The sequence below is a fragment of the Rhinoraja longicauda genome, chromosome 25 (assembly GCF_053455715.1).
Source record: "Rhinoraja longicauda isolate Sanriku21f chromosome 25, sRhiLon1.1, whole genome shotgun sequence".
Taxonomy (NCBI): Eukaryota; Metazoa; Chordata; class Chondrichthyes; order Rajiformes; family Arhynchobatidae; genus Rhinoraja; species Rhinoraja longicauda.
This window is the reverse complement of record NC_135977.1, coordinates 27566418-27583335: the sequence shown is the minus strand read 5'-3', so window position 1 is coordinate 27583335 and position 16918 is coordinate 27566418. Positions and strand designations below refer to the sequence as shown.

Below are 16918 nucleotides of genomic sequence, written 5' to 3'. Positions count from 1 at the left end.
TTGCATGTATTATTAACAGGAAATGCACCTTATTTGAATACAAACTTAAGTAACCAAAAAATAATATTCAAAGCAAAAATACCACTTGAAATCTATGCAATACCAGAATACCTATTGGAAAGCAAAGTTGCCTGCAGGCGCAACAAATAATGGGGGCAAATGGACGCTAAATGGCAAAGTAAAGGAGATGGACTATAACAGTAGGGAAGTCTTGCTCTGCAGGGTATTAGTGGGACCGCATCTAGAATACTGTGTATAGTCCTGTTCTCATGAAGAGATATCCACACATTGAAGGCAGATCAGAGATAGTTCACTGGGTTGATTTAGGAAATGAAGTTGTATTTGAGGGAAGATTGTGCAAATTTAGTCAGTATTCTTTGAAGTTTAAAAGAGTGAGAGGTGGTCTTAATGAAGCAAAATTCTGAGGGGATTTGAAAGGGTTGATGCTTAGAGGATGTTAACACTCATGAAAGAGGGCCTATATTCAGAACAAAGAGTTGCTGATTTAAGATGAGATGAGGAATTTCTTCTCTCAGAGGGTGGTGGGTGTTTGGAATTTGCTAGCATCCCAGGGGCTGTGGTGGAAAATTGTTGAATATACCCAAGGCTAAGAAAGCAAGATTTTTGGTTTAAAGATCATGGGGAACAAGCAGAAGAATGGAGCAGAGGCCAATATTCAGGATTCAGGATATCTTTATTCGTCATCCAAAAAACAAGTCTTTTAGAAGAGATTTCGTCACCCACAGTCCAACAATAAGAGCAATAAAATAAACAAATTACACAACCCCAACCAACACAAAACACAAAAAAAAAGAAACATCCATCACAGTGAGTCTCCTCCAGTCACCTCACTGTGATGGAAGGCCAGAATGTCATTTCTCTTCCCCTGCCGTCTTCTCCCACGGTCAGGCTGCTGAGGTTGCCACGTTCCAGGCCGCGCCGGACAGTGAAAGGTCCGCAGGGGGCCGACCCACACCCCGCGATCCGGGGCGGGCGAAGACGCTGCTGCTGCACGTCGGGGCGGTCGTGGCTCCCGACATTGAAGCCCCCGCCGAGCAGAGAAAAATCCCGCAGCCTATTTCAGGTCAGATCAGCCCTGATCTTACTGAATGCCAGATCAGCCTGGGGGGACAACATGGCCCTCTCTGCTCTTTCTTATCTGGTTACAGTCTTAATTGGTCTAACTATTGCCATGGATCGCATCCCTCTCGACACACAGCTACTGATAGAAAAACAGGAAATTCTGGAAATATTCAGCAGGTCATGGGCAACTAAGGGGTTTATACTTGTTAGTGGAATTTCAAAAGAGCTGAGAAAAGTTCTAAATCAAACATGTTTTAAGTTAAAAGGAAAGCTAGGTAATAAAGAGAACAATGGGATTTTATTGATAGGATTGAGAACAAGAGAGATAGGCTGATACAGGTACTGGTGATCCTCGCTGAGAAGGATCGTGCTTTGCTTTGAGAAGGCTTGTGCTTTGAGAAATTCTAGGTATACGGGTATGAATTAAAACAGGAGAGAGAAATAAAGCAAAACAAAACGCTGAAATTTTAAAACAAACTTGCAAACCAAAAGGCTGCAGATCATGAAAATCTGATGTAAAAAGAGAGAATGTTAGAAAATATTCAGCAGATTAGGTGGCATCTGTAAAGGGAAGAACAGAATTATCATCTCGGGTTGATAACTTCTAATCAAAACTGGCTAGTTCTTATGCAATGTGCAAAAACTGGTTATCTGAAAGTGATGAATTCACTGTTAAGTCCTGAGAGTTGTAACGTGCCAAGTCTTGTGACTCAGCAAATTACAACCTGAACAGTTTCAGATAACTCCAAATTTGTTTCTCTATTTTTCCTGAGGGACTAAATTGTATAACTTCCCTAAATGGGCACTCAGCAATTTGCACAAGCTAGTTATTGAGGAATGTCACAATTTTAACTTGGATTATGTTTCAGAGACAACATGCATTGTGAGTGTGTGATAGCCAATAGCACCCTGCATTTTGTGAACACCTGGAATCTTCACAATTGTGAAAGTTTATCTGTTAAAATGTAGAAAACATCAGTGACTTTCCTTATTCAACTGCGGATGGCAAACTTCAAGGTGTTACAGCTATCTTGAACTCTAGCCTACAGAAGCCAAGTGTATGAAATTTGTAACAATGACAGCCACTGGTTGTGTTGCACTTGCTTTTCTATGAGGTTACTGATACAGGTGTTGCAATGACCAATTTCAGTGAGGCCATCCTTGCTGAAGGCAAAGACCGTATTATCTGTCGTGTGGATAATTTGAGGTTTTGGTTAATATTTAAAAGTTGTCTACCAGGGAACATTCGATTGCTCAAGTTTAAATTCGGGCCAACATAATTTTAAAGGAAGAGACCTTAATGGCTTGTGTGCAAATAATTGATAGACAATAGAAAATAGGTGCAGGTGTAGGCCATTCGGCCCTTCGAGCCAGCACCGCCATTCAATGTGATCATGGCTGATCATTCTCAATCAGTACCCCGTTCCTGCCTTCTCCCCATACCCCCTGACTCCGCTATCCTTAGGAGCTCTATCTAGCTCTTTCTTGAATGCATTTGGAGAATTGGCCTCCACTGCCTTCTGAGGCAGAAAATTCCACAGATTCACAACTCTCTGACTGGAAAATGTTTTTCCTCATCTCCGTTCTAAATGGTCTACCCATACGTCAATGCATTGAGTTAAATATGTATTTGTTAATTTGTAATGGTAAACATGGGAGAAAATAGAGAACTGGGCAGTCTGATAACTTACCCTACATTCATTGGTTTCACCCTGGTCACTCCCTCTTCTCCCCTCTGGCCAGAGTATAGAAGTCTGAAAACGCATACCTACAGATTTAGGGACAGTTTCTTCCCCGCTGTTATCAGGCAACTGAACTATCCTATCACCTACTAGAGAGAGGTCCTGGCCTACCATCTAGCTCATTGGAGACCTTCGGCCTATCTTCAATCGGACTTTACTGGACTTCATCTTGCACTAAACGTTATTCTCTTTATCTTGGATCTAAACTGCGGACGGCTTGATTTTATTCATGTATAGTCTTTTCGCTGACTGGATAGCTCGCAGCACAAAGCTTTTATTTGGACCGTGGTACACGTGACCATAATGAACTAAACAACTTATTTGTCACTGCAGTTTGTAGGGTAATAATTGATTCTCGCTGCCATAACAACAGGCATGTGAATTTTCCGCGGATTTCCGCGTTTTGCATGATTTCCGCGTTTTTCACTTTGCCAAATAAACTGAGAAATGGGATCGAAAGAAAGAAAAAAAACGATGTATAGACTTGTAATGAACACTAGGGTTCTGCTAGAGGTTGCTACGGGTTCTGCGAGAAATCTCCCGTGCCCTGGAAGTCTCCCTGAAAATGTGACACCTAGGCTGGCAAGGCAGCCAATCTCGACCTCATTGGGACTTCCGCGGCGATCGGTGGGTTGAATTTGCAACCTGTGACTGAGGCTCTGGAACTCCAGCCCAGCTGGAGCCAGCACATCTATCCCCATAGCAGACTTCCTTGGCTGGCTGGATAAACCAGCAAAGCTCTGGACCAAGAGTGCCGGAAAATCAGTGGTGAAACTGTAATGAGTAAATATTAAATTTAAGTGCAAGATTATATAACTAAATTAATTAAAATAATAATGTTATTAATATAAGTAGCATTTTCACATTATTTTGTAATGTCCGTTTTTACTTTGAAATGCACTAAAAGAGGCTTGAAACGGGTAATTTTGTGTACATTTTCAAAAATGTTCCAATTTTTTGACCCCCACCGTATGCCTCGCGCAAGCGCTCGGCTCTTTTCCTCTTTTTTTACTTCACTCGCATGCCTGTAACAAACAATCCTGAAGGAAAATGCTTAACTAACGCACCTCACTGTCCTTTCTTGACCTCTCATCAAAAAGGATTTGTAAAACATTCAATTCAATTTTTAGTCGTTTGGCCTCTTCATAATGTTCTCCACCTTATTTGTAACTCAACTAAGCATTGATTGTCATTCTAAATATTTCTCCTTCGGTTCAGGAATATTTATGGCTGATTTTAACAATGAAATTTCACGAGTCATTGTTCTACATGAAGATGCAAGGTGTTTTATTTGTAAAAACTAATAGTACTCAAATGTGACTCTGTATCTTGGCATGTTTGCTGTGCTGCGCAAAATCCGACACAAGAACAACAGGGTGTTCACCACTTTGTTCCGAACAAGGTAGATATGCACTATAAATTTAAACCCAGCCATGCCTCATTGGGCACTCCTGAACTCACATTTACGTCATTTTAACTGGCCTGAGAAAGAATGGCTTCAATTGATACCAGAGACATTCTCTTGATAAAACTTAACTAGTGCAGACTAACATTTAAAAAAAATAGCATCAATCAGCACAGAGATAACGTTTGACTGTGCCAAATTCAGTGTAAGCAGGCAAGTTAAAATTCATAGTCCAGGGTAGTATCTATCAACCAAGTAATGCTTAACTCTCCTTTGATGGTGTCTCTTCATTATAGAGATTTCAGCGCAGAGATTCCAAAATCGTGACCAGCATGCCTTTCTTGTAAATCCAAACTGCAGGTTTATTTTTCTGATGTTTTTAAGAATTCATTTTCTGTATTTACAGAGGTTTTCTTGCAATTGTGCTTGGTTCAGGAAACTAAAGGCCAATGTTAATATTTTAAAGATACCTTTATTTTTCACAGATTATTTTAGGCCTTTACTTGTTACAAAGAGCCAACCTTAATGATCATTATAAAGTTAAATAAATATTAGAATGCATATCGCACTGCAGCTACATTCAAGAAAGAAGTTCAGAAATAGGTAGTTGGTCACTTTATCCCTTCATTGATTGTTACAGAGAATCACACAGCACAGGAACAGGCTTTTTGGGCCAACTCGTCCGTGCTGACCAAGTTGCCTCAAATTAGCTGGTCTCATTTGCCTGCTTAATCCATATTCCTCTAAACCTTTCCTATCCATGTACCTGTCCATATCTGAATAAAGATTATTTTGGGAAATAAAAAATATGACATTTTAAATGTTATTTTATCTGCCTCAACTACTTCCTCTGGCTTTTGGCAAGTATCTTCCAAGCGTGTTTTATTTAATATTGTGCAAGGCTGTCAAAAAGATATTCTGCACACTTGTGCTCATTACTACTGACAAGATTGAACTGCAGTACACGACAATATTTTACCAAATAGTTGACTGCGCTTCCTATCTAATTTTGTATTAGTCTGTTAAACAGTTCTTGGGTTTGACAGGTATGGAATGAAAAAGCAAGGTTTTTTTTTGTTTTGTTTTTTAGTTAAAAATATGGAAACATAGAAAATAGGTGCAGGATGAGGCCATTTGGCTCTTCGAGCCAGCACCACCATTCATTGTGATCATGGCTGATCATCTACAATCAGTCACTCTGCCTGCCTTCTCCCCATATCCCTTGACTTCACTAGCCCCTAGAGCTCTATCTAACTCTCTCTTAAATTCATCCAGTCACCATTGCCTTCTGTGGCAGAGAATTCCACAAATTCACAAGTTTCTTCTCACCTCAGTTTTAAATGGCCTCCCCTTAATTCTTAGACTGTGTCCCCTGGTTCTGGACTCCCCAAACATTGGGAACATTTTTCCTGCATCTAGCTTGTCCAGCCCTTTATAAACCAAGCAAGTTTTGACGGATGACGCAAGTTTTGATGCAAGTTTTGCTCAGTTCTAGAGATATTGCAAGGTTCCAACTTCATTGATAAATTATTTTGCTCTTGTTTAAGGACAAAAATGTTTGAGCCAAAAATTTAAAGTGGCCTATTTGTTTTGTCAAAAATGAGGCACTAAATCAAGCGAGTCATCAGAATGAAAAGAGCACTGGTAAAACTTTATTTTGGCAAATAATTATTAGATGTTAACAATAGGAAAATGGCCAATAGAAACTGAGCAATTTTCTCTTATTTTGCAGATGATCAAGATGAACTAGCAACAAATGAAAATGATTCATGTGAGGAAGAGGATGAATGTATTCCAGGATGCACACTATTTGTCAAAAATCTAAATTTTTCAACAGCTGAAGAAACTTTGAAGAAGGTAAGTTTTCTTCTAGGTTCCTAAAGGCAAAGTTAGTGGTGCAAATTTTATAGTTGTTGACAAACAAACTGCCCGCTATTGATTCCATTTGCCTAGAGAATTTATGTGGATAATCCTGTGATTAGAAAGCCATTTTGGCATGAAACAGTAGAGGAACAGGGACCCAAGTCATAATTGCAAACTTGGTGATCTCTATAATCAATTGCATTGAAGGATCACTGTTTAGCATGGGAGAGTCTATATCAGGAAATTTTAATTTTAGCTTGAAGTGTGATGTTGAATGGGCAGTGAATTTAAGTGGAAAAGAAAAATTAAGTTGAGAGCAAACTGATCAAGAAAGGGGAAGGAGGTATCGGAGATTGTTCAAGTAAATTTGAGTGCAGGCTGAAACCAACCCATCTCCAACACCTCCCTCCCTTTTCTTGATCTCACAGTCTCCATCACAGGAAATGTCTATCAACTGAAGTCTATTACAAACCCACTGACTTCCACAACAATTTCGACTACACTTATCCCCTACTCCCAACTCCCCCATCTGCGCCCAAGATGAGCTGTTCCTACGAGGACATCTCGGACGTCCTCCTATGGAACACCACCTCTTGGGCGCAGATGCGGCGCAGACAGAGGAATTAGGAGTAGGCGATAGTCGTTGTGAGGTCCTCATTAAGGAACGGGACTTCCCCCCTCCCATCACAGATGAGGCCCTCACTCGTGTCTTCCGGTACCCCGTAGCTTTGCCCTTGTTCCCCCTAGTCGCAACAGAGACAGTCCCCCTAGTCCTTAGCTTTCACCCCATCAGCCGTCGCATAAAACACATAATCCTCTGAAATTTTTGCCACCTCCAATGGGATCCTAACACTAGTCACATCTTCCCATCTCCACCCCTTTCTGCCTTCTGTAGAGACCGTTCCCTCCAACTCCCTGGTTAACTCATCCCCTCCCACTCAAACCATCCCTTCCCCAGGTACGTTCCCCTGTAACTGCAGAATATGTAACACCTGTCCCTATACCTCCTCCCTCGACTATCCAGGGACCCCGACAGTCCTTTCAGGTTAGGCAGAGGTTCACTTGCGCCTCCTCCAATCTCATTTACTGTATCCGTTGTGCAAGATGTGAACTCTTATACATCTGCGAGACCATATGTAGACTGTGAGTGGGCGGATACATGGCAGATGCAGTTTAATGTAGATAAGTGTGAGGTTATTCACTTTGGAAGTAAGAATAGAAAGGCAGATTATTATCTGAATGGTGTCAAGTTAGGAAGAGGGGATGTTCAACGAGATCTGGGTGTCCTAGTGCATCAGTCACTGAAAGGAAGCATGCAGGTACAGCAGGCAGTGAAGAAAGCCAATGGAATGTTGGCCTTCATAACAAGAGAAGTTGAGTATAGGAGCAAAGAGGTCCTTCTACAGTTGTACCGGGCCCTGGTGAGACCGCACCTGGAGTACTGTGCAGTTTTGGTCTCCAAATTTGAGGAAGGATATTCTTGCTATTGAGGGCGTGCAGCGTAGGTTCACTAGGTTAATTCCCGGAATGGCGGGACTGTCGTATGTTGAAAGGCTGGAGCAATTAGGCTTGTATACACTGGAATTTAGAAGGATGAGGGGATCTTATTGAAACATATAAGATAATTAGGGGATTGGACACATTAGAGGCAGGAAACATGTTCCCAATGTTGGGGGAGTCCAGAACAAGGGGCCACAGTTTAAGAATAAGGGGTAGGCCATTTAGAATGGAGATGAGGAATAACTTTTTCAGTCAGAGAGTGGTGAAGGTGTGGAATTCTCTGCCTCAGAAGGCAGTGGAGGCCAGTTTGTTGGATGCTTTCAAGAGAGAGCTGGATAGAGCTCTTAAGGATATCGGAGTGAGGGGATATGGGGAGAAGGCAGGAACGGGGTACTGATTGAGAGTGAGCAGCCATGATCGCATTGAATGGCGGTGCTGGCTCGAAGGGCTGAATGGCCTACTCCTGCACCTATTGTCTATTGTCTATAGACTGGGAGATCGTTTCGCTGGATACCTTCGCTCAGTCCACCTGAACCTACCTGATCTCCTGTTTGCTAAACACTTTAATTCTCCTTCCCATTCCCAAACAGACTTTTCTGTCCTAGGTCTCCTCCATTGTCAGAGTGAGGCTAAATGCAAATTGGAGGAACAGCATCTCATATTTCACTTGGGCAGCTTACAGCCCAGTGGTATGAGTATTGATTTCTCTAACTTCAAGTAACCCCGGCATTCCCTCTCTATCCCTCTCCCACCAAAGTTGCACCAGCTTCTTGTTTTCACCCAACAAACAGCTAACAATGGCCTTTCCTTTATCATCGTTACCATTTCACATATCTTTCATACATTGTTCTTTATCTCTCTATATCATCGTCTATATCTCTTGTTTCCCTTATCCCGAACTAGTCTGAAGAAGGGTCACAACCCGAAACGTTACCCATTCCTTCTCTCCAAAGATGCTGCCTGTCCCACTGAGTTACTCCAGTTTTGGTTTAAACCAACATGTTCAGTTCCTTCCTACCCATTTGTAGGTTAATTGGCTTCTATAAATTGTCCCTCGTGTGTAGGATAGAACTAGTGTACGGGTGATCATTGGTCGGCATGTACTCGGTGGGCTGAAGGGCCTTTTTCCGCGCTGTGTCTCTAAAGTAGACTAAACAAAACTAATTTTAGTTTAATTAAAAAGGATGACTTTACAGTTGAATCAGTTTGAAGAAGGGTCCTGACCCAAAACGTCACGTATCCATAACTGGAATGCCGCCTGACCTGCTGAGTTACCCCAATGTTTTGTGTCTTCACATTTTAAAGGTTTATTTTAAGTATGAGAGATTGTTAGGCAGCAATTATGACATGCCATCAAAAATTTACTTGCATAGAAATGGACAAATGTAAACTTTCTCCACCAAATTCAATATAACTTTTTAATAATAACATCAACATTGTCCATGTGCTGCTCGAATGTACCAGAGAGGGTACTCCTTCCAGCAGTAACTACAATGTCAGAACTTGCACATAGTTGTGTCTGCTCTTATTCACAAGTCATTTGGTAGCATTGGGGCAAATAATATTAATGTGAACAGGTGTTAATTACTAATGGAGCTTCTGGGCAAAGTATGATATTTTTCTTCATGAGATTACACTGAAATGCCAAGGATTATGGAATGTGCAAACAAGCTATCTAGTGATTCAGAACAAACCTCCATCACGATCTGTTTTGAATATTTTTTCCATTTGAACGTTGAAAGATTATATAATTTCTGGCTCTTCAGTATATACCTGACTACGTTGGGGACGCTTTAGCTTCATTAAGGATACCATGTTTATAATTCATGAGAACATCATTTTACAAGACAAATGAAGCTGATTTTAATTGGTGAACATTGCCAAAATATTTGACCAAACATTGGCCAGATCATGCCTTCAGCCATTTAAGTAGCAGCGAGTCCCAGACCTCACCTCCTACAATTTCAACCACAATAGCTTGGGACACAAAGGTTTGGAAGAGTAAATTTGTCCGTTCATTCTGGCATTGATAAAGTTCAATGCTGGAATTTTGTGGCATTGTGCTGATGAATTGTCTTTCTGGTGCTGTGCTGGGATTTCTCAAGCTTTAGATAAGGATGCTAAAGAGCAGTTAACTTTCACTTTGAACTGTTTATAGGTAATTTTATTTATCTTGCTGTTTTTATATTTAATAAAACATCCAATTATTTTTTAATGATTTACTTCAGTTTTAAATGACTTTCAATGTTAGAGGCTTTCAAAATATTAATAATCACTCACTGCCTTAAGTTGTTGCTGGTTATTGTGTATATTTGGGACAGGGCTGCTGGATCCCTTTCATTGCTCAGACCATGTCACTGGACTCTGGGCTGCATAAGACCAGTAGGTTTGGCATCTGTGTCTGGACTAGATAAGAATGGACATGGAGGACTGTGAGTAGTCATTAAATTCAGTAGGATCAAACCATCATGAAAAAATTGTGCCGCATGTTTTCGCTGCCCATTAGCACAGATGAGCATTTCCTATAGCTCTAAGTTGTAGTATTTCTCAATTTCCACACGTATCTTTGTTTTCTCTCTCTCTCTCTCTCTTTCAATAATCTATCAGCCAGATTATCACCATCATAACCCTGGCCTCAGCCTATCAGAGCTTTTTCTTCTGGCTGGTCTATTTCTCACCAGGCTTCACTGAAACTTACAGTTGGCTCGTTTATTCTTTATCCTAGTTCTGAGAAAGGGCATTTGACCTGAAATGTAAATTTATTTTCTCTTTTGACAGATGTTGCCTGACGTGTTCAGTGTCTTCAAAATGTTCTGTTTTATATCAGATTTGCAGCACTTATTTTAGATTTTCATTAAAAAGTCAAATTTTTTGATGAATTCATGGAATCCAATGGTTATTATGGTTGAACAAAAGCATAGTAGTTAATAGCAAAGGATTTTGTCAGTATGAAGATTTCCTTAACTATTGGTAGCAGCTTCTAAATCTATCCACAGGATTGAAAATAAAAAACCTGCAGATATTGGAAATCTGCAATATCCTTCAGGAAACCTCTCCTAAAACTATATTGCAAATGTGGGTGTGGCTTGATGCTTTTAATACCTTACTCATCTGTTTTAAAGCTATTTAAAATAATAAATTCGCTGTTTAATTGAGAAAATTAAAGTTTTTTTGTTTTTCGTTAAGTGAGAAATGTATGTGGTACTTTATACCTTTGGTTATTCAATGTGATATCTAACTTGGTGATAGATATCAAATTTCTGTTGTAAGCTTGACTAAATTTGGAAATAAATAAAAACACGTTGATATAAATTGTCTTCAATGTAGAAAAGCATCTAAAGGAGATGTGCCACTAAGTATCCAATGAAGTAAGAACTGGAAGGAAGGTTTGGCCATTTGGCCCCTCATTCCTGCTCGATCCACAGCCTTGCTTTTCTGTGCTAACCTCTTATGCTTTGGGTCCCTTAATATCTAAAAATCAGTATGTCTTTATCTTCAAGGGCAGCCAGCTGGTAGAGCTGCTTTCTCACAGCGCCAGAGACCCAGGTTCGATCCTGGCGTCGGGTGTTGCCTGTGTGGAGTTTGCACATTCTTCCTGTGACTGGGTGCTTCCTCCGGGTGCTTATGTTTCCTCCTACATTCCAAAGATGTGGGTTTGTAGGTTAGTTGGCCTCCGTAAATTGCCCCTAGTGTTTAGAGGATCTGAAGGTGGAATAACATAGAACTAGTGTCAACAGGTGATAGATGGTCAGCATGGACTCGGTGGGCTGAAGGGCCTGTTACCAGGCTATATCTTTCACTAAAATATGCTGAGCGACTCCGCTTCCAACACTTTTCTTGAGAAAATTTCAGTTCTTTACTATCCTCCAGGTAAAGCCATTTTTATTCTGTCTTTAAATGTCCCCTTAATTTGACCCCGGTTTCTGGGTACCCCAGCCAAGAGAAGCATCTACCCTGCTAAGCCTAATCAGAATTTTTTTATGTTTCAATGAGATTGCCTATCATTCTTCCAAAACCAAGAGTATAGGCCCTTAATCACTATTTATATAAGAAGTATTTTTCAATAATCTCTAAACTAAAGTGGTGACACAAGAAACTGCAGAAACTGGAATCTTGAACAAAAAACAAACAGCAGGAAGAACTCAGCAGGTTAGGTAGCATCTGTGGAGGGGAATGGACAGATGACGTTTCGGGTCAGTGCCCCTCAGACTCGAAGAATGGACCCGGCCCAAAACCTCGTTTAAACATTCCTCTCGACAGACTCTGCCTGACCCACTGAGTTCCTTCAGCAGTAAGTGCTCTAAATGAAAGTGACTTGTTTCAGATTTTTTTCCCTTTTGGAAACATATTTGGATATTCTGTAGACAAAGACAGATCTATTCTGTGTAATTTATTCTAAATGAATACAAAATCAAAAAGGGAACAAGAGCTTTTTGATATTTCCTAGTGTAATTGTTCAGTAATTAAGCAATGTGATATGAAGTAGTAAATTTCCACCAAGTGGAATATTTAAGTATGGTGGAAGTGTTCAGTACATAGTATTTAAGAAAGCTCCCAAACCATTCATGAAAATACACATCTGCTATCAATTTGATGTTACTATATTTGAAACCACAAAAATATGAAAGATCAAAACAGAATAAGAAATATTTAGTATTTTGCTGCTTTGTTTTTTTTGGATGGATGTGATGACAAATGTGTTTTTACAAATCTCATCATCCTAAACTTAAGTTTATTTTAACATTTCAAAATAATCTGCGCTACCAACCAAGCATCTAGGGAACACTTCTGTAGCGTTGACATGTTTCTCTTGCATAATTGTTACTTGAACACAAAATCAATGATGACATTCCAGAGCAGTGCTGTGAATTATGGGCCTGTAAGGATGCCATTTTTCAGAAGTGACATTAAACCAAAGTCCCATCTTCCCCCCAAGATGGATGGAAAAGATCCCATGACATGAAGAACAGCAGGTGTTCAGGCCAATATTGATCTCAGCCAGCAACATTGAAAAAAATGTTTGGTCATTATCACTTTGATATTTGTTGTCATATTTTGCCAAATTCTTAGAGAACAGAGATTGCACCTTTTAAGTACCTAACAGACCATAATGACCTTCTGCGATCATTTAGGTTGCAGTATAAATTAAGTTTCTTCATATGTAGGAAAATTTGATGTGGCGTAATGCTAAGGCATTAAGAGATTTACATATCTTTTCATTTGAAAGTAAAATTTCTAAACATCTGCCCAAGAGTAATGTTTATTACCCAATAGATTAAATACAGAGCATAATTACAAATAAAAACATATATAGTATTATGTAGAATAAAAGTGTCTAGTTTTGGATTCTGTTGGAGGAGACGGTTTTTCAAAGAGCTGCAGCAGCCAGGTCTGTGGCACAACGACAGAGAACGTTAGAGGTAGGGGAGTGGTAGTTAGGAGGTTTGATAACAAGGAATCGGACAAGATTCTATGGCCGTGAATGGGACTCCAAGATGGTGTGTTGCCTCCCCCGGTGCCAGGTCAAGGATGTCCCAAGCAGTTACAGAACATTCTCAAGGGAATGGATGAGCAGCTGCGAATTGTTGTACACATTGATACCAATGACATAAGTACTAAAAGGAGTGGAGTCAAGCAGAGTGAATATGGAGAGCCAGGCAGAAAGTTAAAAAGCAGGATCTTTTCAAGGACGGTAATGTCTGGATTACTCTTATTGTCACAATCTAATGAGAGTAGGAATAGGAAGACAAGACAGATGGATGAGTGGCAGATGGAACGGGTCAGGTTCTTTGACCATTGGGATTTCCTCTGGGACAGAAGTGTTCCGAACAACTGGAACAGGTTGCTCCTGAACTGGAGGGAGACCAATATCCTGGGAGGGAGACTTGCTCGTGCTGCTAGAGAGGGTTTAAACTCGTCCAGCAGAGGAAGTGGGACCGAAAGTAATAGTTTGGCTGATGGGCAGGTTGAGACAAATATAAATGTCAAAGCAAGTAAGTTCAGTGTACAGGACAGCCAGGGGCAAGGCAGGAAACGACAAAGGTTCGAAAGACTAAACTACATTTATTTCAGTGCAAAAGGTCTGATGGGTAAAGCAGATGTATTCGGGCCACAGATTGGTACATGGAGCAAGGATGTTATAGCCATAACAGAATCATAGTTGATAGTTGGACCAGACTGCCGGTCAGTGTTCGACGGTACAGCTGAAGTCATAGTCATACAACATGGAAATAGGCCTTTCAACCCAACTTGCCCATACCAACAACATGCCCCATCTACACTAGTCCCACCTGCCTGCTTTTGGCCCATTACCTGTAACCCTACTCCTTCCAAATACCTGTCCAAATGGTTTTTTTAAACGCTGTAACAGTACCTGCCTCATCACCCTCCTCTGGCAACTTGTTTCATATACCCACCACTCTGTGTTTTTTAAAAAAAAATGCCCTTCAATTTCCTATTAAATTTCCCCCCCCCCCTCGCCTTAAACCTATGTCATCTGGTTTTTGATTTGCCTACTCTGGCTAAAAGACCACTGAATACCCAATCTATTCCTCTCGTGATCCTATGCACCTCTAAGATTACCCTTCATTCTCTTGCACTCAAAGGAATAAAGTCCTTGCCTGCTCAATCTCTACTTATAACGCAGGCCCTCAAAAGTCCTGGTAATATCCTCATAAATCTTCTCTGTATCCTTAAGCTTAACAACATATTTCCTATAACAAGGTGACCGAAACTGAACACAATACTCCAAATGTGGCTTCACCAATGTCTTGTACAACTGTAACATTACCTCCCAACTTCTACACTCAGTACTCTGATTGATGAAGGCCAATGTGCCGAAAGCCTTCTTGATTACATGATCTACCTGTGACACCACTTTCAATGGTTCAATGGTGCTTTTATTGTCACATGTGCTAAAGCAGTGAACATTTTTTTTTTAAACCAGTTTAGTTTATTGTCACCCTATCTACCCAGCGTTCCCCTTTTCAGGGAACTATATACTTGAATTAGGTACCAGAACAATGAATTTCCTGAGTGCAAAGTGAGAAAGATGAAGAGAGATAGATTCCTTCCATCATAATAACAGTAAATATTCTTCCATCTTTGAGAAGAATCATGTGAGTGCTGTGGCAGTGGAAGAAACTTGGATAGAAAGTTTCAGATGTGGACTTACTGAAAAGATGGGCCTGGATTTTGAAGATGGCCACATGTTTTGGAAAGAAATGAGAGAATAGCTTTGAGGCAAGCAGTTTCAATGATTGGCATTTATCGAATAATTTATCCAGAATTCTGTATAATGGTCACATTCAAGCTAGCCCAGGGGCTACAGTACCTTCACTGTTTAAGTCCTGAAATCATAGTAATTAACAGCATAAAAAGAGGCAATTTTTGAACTGTGAAGAGGATTTTTCGCTCCAGCACTCTTTCAGGCTGTTCCAGAACTGCCACCATGATGACTCTAATGAGTATCTTTTTTCTCCTTTGCTACAACTAAAATCTTTATCCCTAATTATAGATCCCTTTTGGTAGGGAGAATAGGTCATTCCTATCCACCCTCTCTTGGCTATTCATAATTTTATAAATCATAATGTAATCTCCCCGGAGTCTGCTATGAGTTAATGAAAAAAAAATAGGCTGGAAATTCCTTGTTCTGATTTATATTTTAAATGCAAGTTCCGACCTCCTGAAAACTTGCCGACTGTAATTTTTCTACCATTGCATTTGACTTCACTGGGGGTGATCAGCTTTGGTGAAGATGTTACTGCAGGTTCAATAAAATCAAAATGTAATATACATAATGATGTAATTCATCCACGCCTTATTTTCCTGAACTTTTATTGTGTAGAATGAATGCCAGATATATGTACTCCATTCTAAGGGATTTGAGGTTAATGTTGAAGTACACCACTTGTGTTTCTCCTCAGTTGAGCCCTTTACTGCTAACTAATGTTTTTTTTTAACCATTCTCATAAATAATCTTGCTAGGATGCTTGACTTAGTTTTGTCACATTATTTAACTTTTGCTAAATATGTAAATTCATATTAATAAATTCAGAAAGGAAAATGTTGCTGGTAACTGGTTGTCTTGTCAGTTGAGCCATGTACATTTGGACACAGCTCCCCCATTCCCTGGTTTGAACAGCATGCATGTTCAATATGTTGCCAGCTGCCTGCTCACAACATAAAATTGGAATAGTCCCAGTCCAATGCAGTTTAAAATAAGCAATAATGAAAAGTCTAAACGACCTGGGTCTTTTTCTTTATATTCTCTGACCAGTTATCATGGATATTTTATTTCCTGGTACTGTAGTGTTTCTCCATTTTTCTAACAAAGGGTATTTTAAATACTAACAAAGTTTATTAAAAAGCTGTGGATGTTGGTAATCTGAAATATAAACCGAATGCTGGAAATGCTCAGACAGGGAACCATTTGTGGAGGAAGTAACAAAAACTTTTATCTTGGCTTGATTATCTTTCTTTCAAATCATCATTGCATTGAATTAAGTGTTTTTAAATTGTTTTCCATTGTCGCAACTTGGGCACTCAGTCGTGCAGCAAGCAAATCTTTTATCAGTAAAATGTTGAACAGTGAAATGGGCTTTTATCTATGCTATGCATTGATGGGGAATGCCATTTTTTTGCTGATTGAGTGTGCTAATTGCAATCAATTTCAGATACTTGCTGGACGCGCCAGCTCAGTAATGACAAACATTTGAGAAGTTGACTAAATATAAGTATGAGCTTCGTAGATTTTAGTATGAATCCAATGCAGAACTTTGCATCTAACTCAATATATTGTCCGTTGAATTTTTAGGGGGGGGGGGAATCAGGTGGAAATACACACTTTTTCTAAGGACCACTTAAATGACACTAGACTTTGATATTTTCATTATAGGAAGGCACAAACACCATTTTTATGATCAGCCTGGTTTCTGCTTAGATTGCCATGTAGCAATAATTCTCGAATACTTAAGATGCAGGAAAAATGATTAGTGATTTTTGAGTGTTTGACAGCATAATTTGCTAAATCATTTTTAGAAAATTTACCATATATGGAAAAACTAATTTGAACCATTAATTCTATTTTTTTCCTAAGTAATGTGCAGGGTTGGGTATGGGTTTTTCTAATCAATATCTCTGATTTTAAAATTAGAATATGCAGACATTTACAATTTTAAGAGGAACTTTCATAAAACAATTATATTTACCAACAGATGCTTTTCCAGCAGTAATGTGACTTCTTGTTCTGCTTCGAAAGAACCACTTTGGTGTCATCAGACCTTATTATTGGGATCTCTAGGTGCATCACAGCTATAAGCATTAT

General features: G+C 39.8%; 1 protein-coding gene across 2 annotated transcripts in view; it reads left to right on the top strand.

The window, feature by feature from the left end:
- rbm19 (RNA binding motif protein 19) overlaps positions 1-16918 on the top strand; it is a 217189-nt gene that overhangs the window by 42238 nt on the left and 158033 nt on the right. For both annotated transcript variants that reach the window (XM_078421227.1, XM_078421226.1), the window contains exon 17: positions 5963-6087. In XM_078421227.1, coding sequence (XP_078277353.1) covers positions 5963-6087 — 125 coding nt within the window. The remainder of the gene's footprint in view (positions 1-5962; positions 6088-16918) is intronic.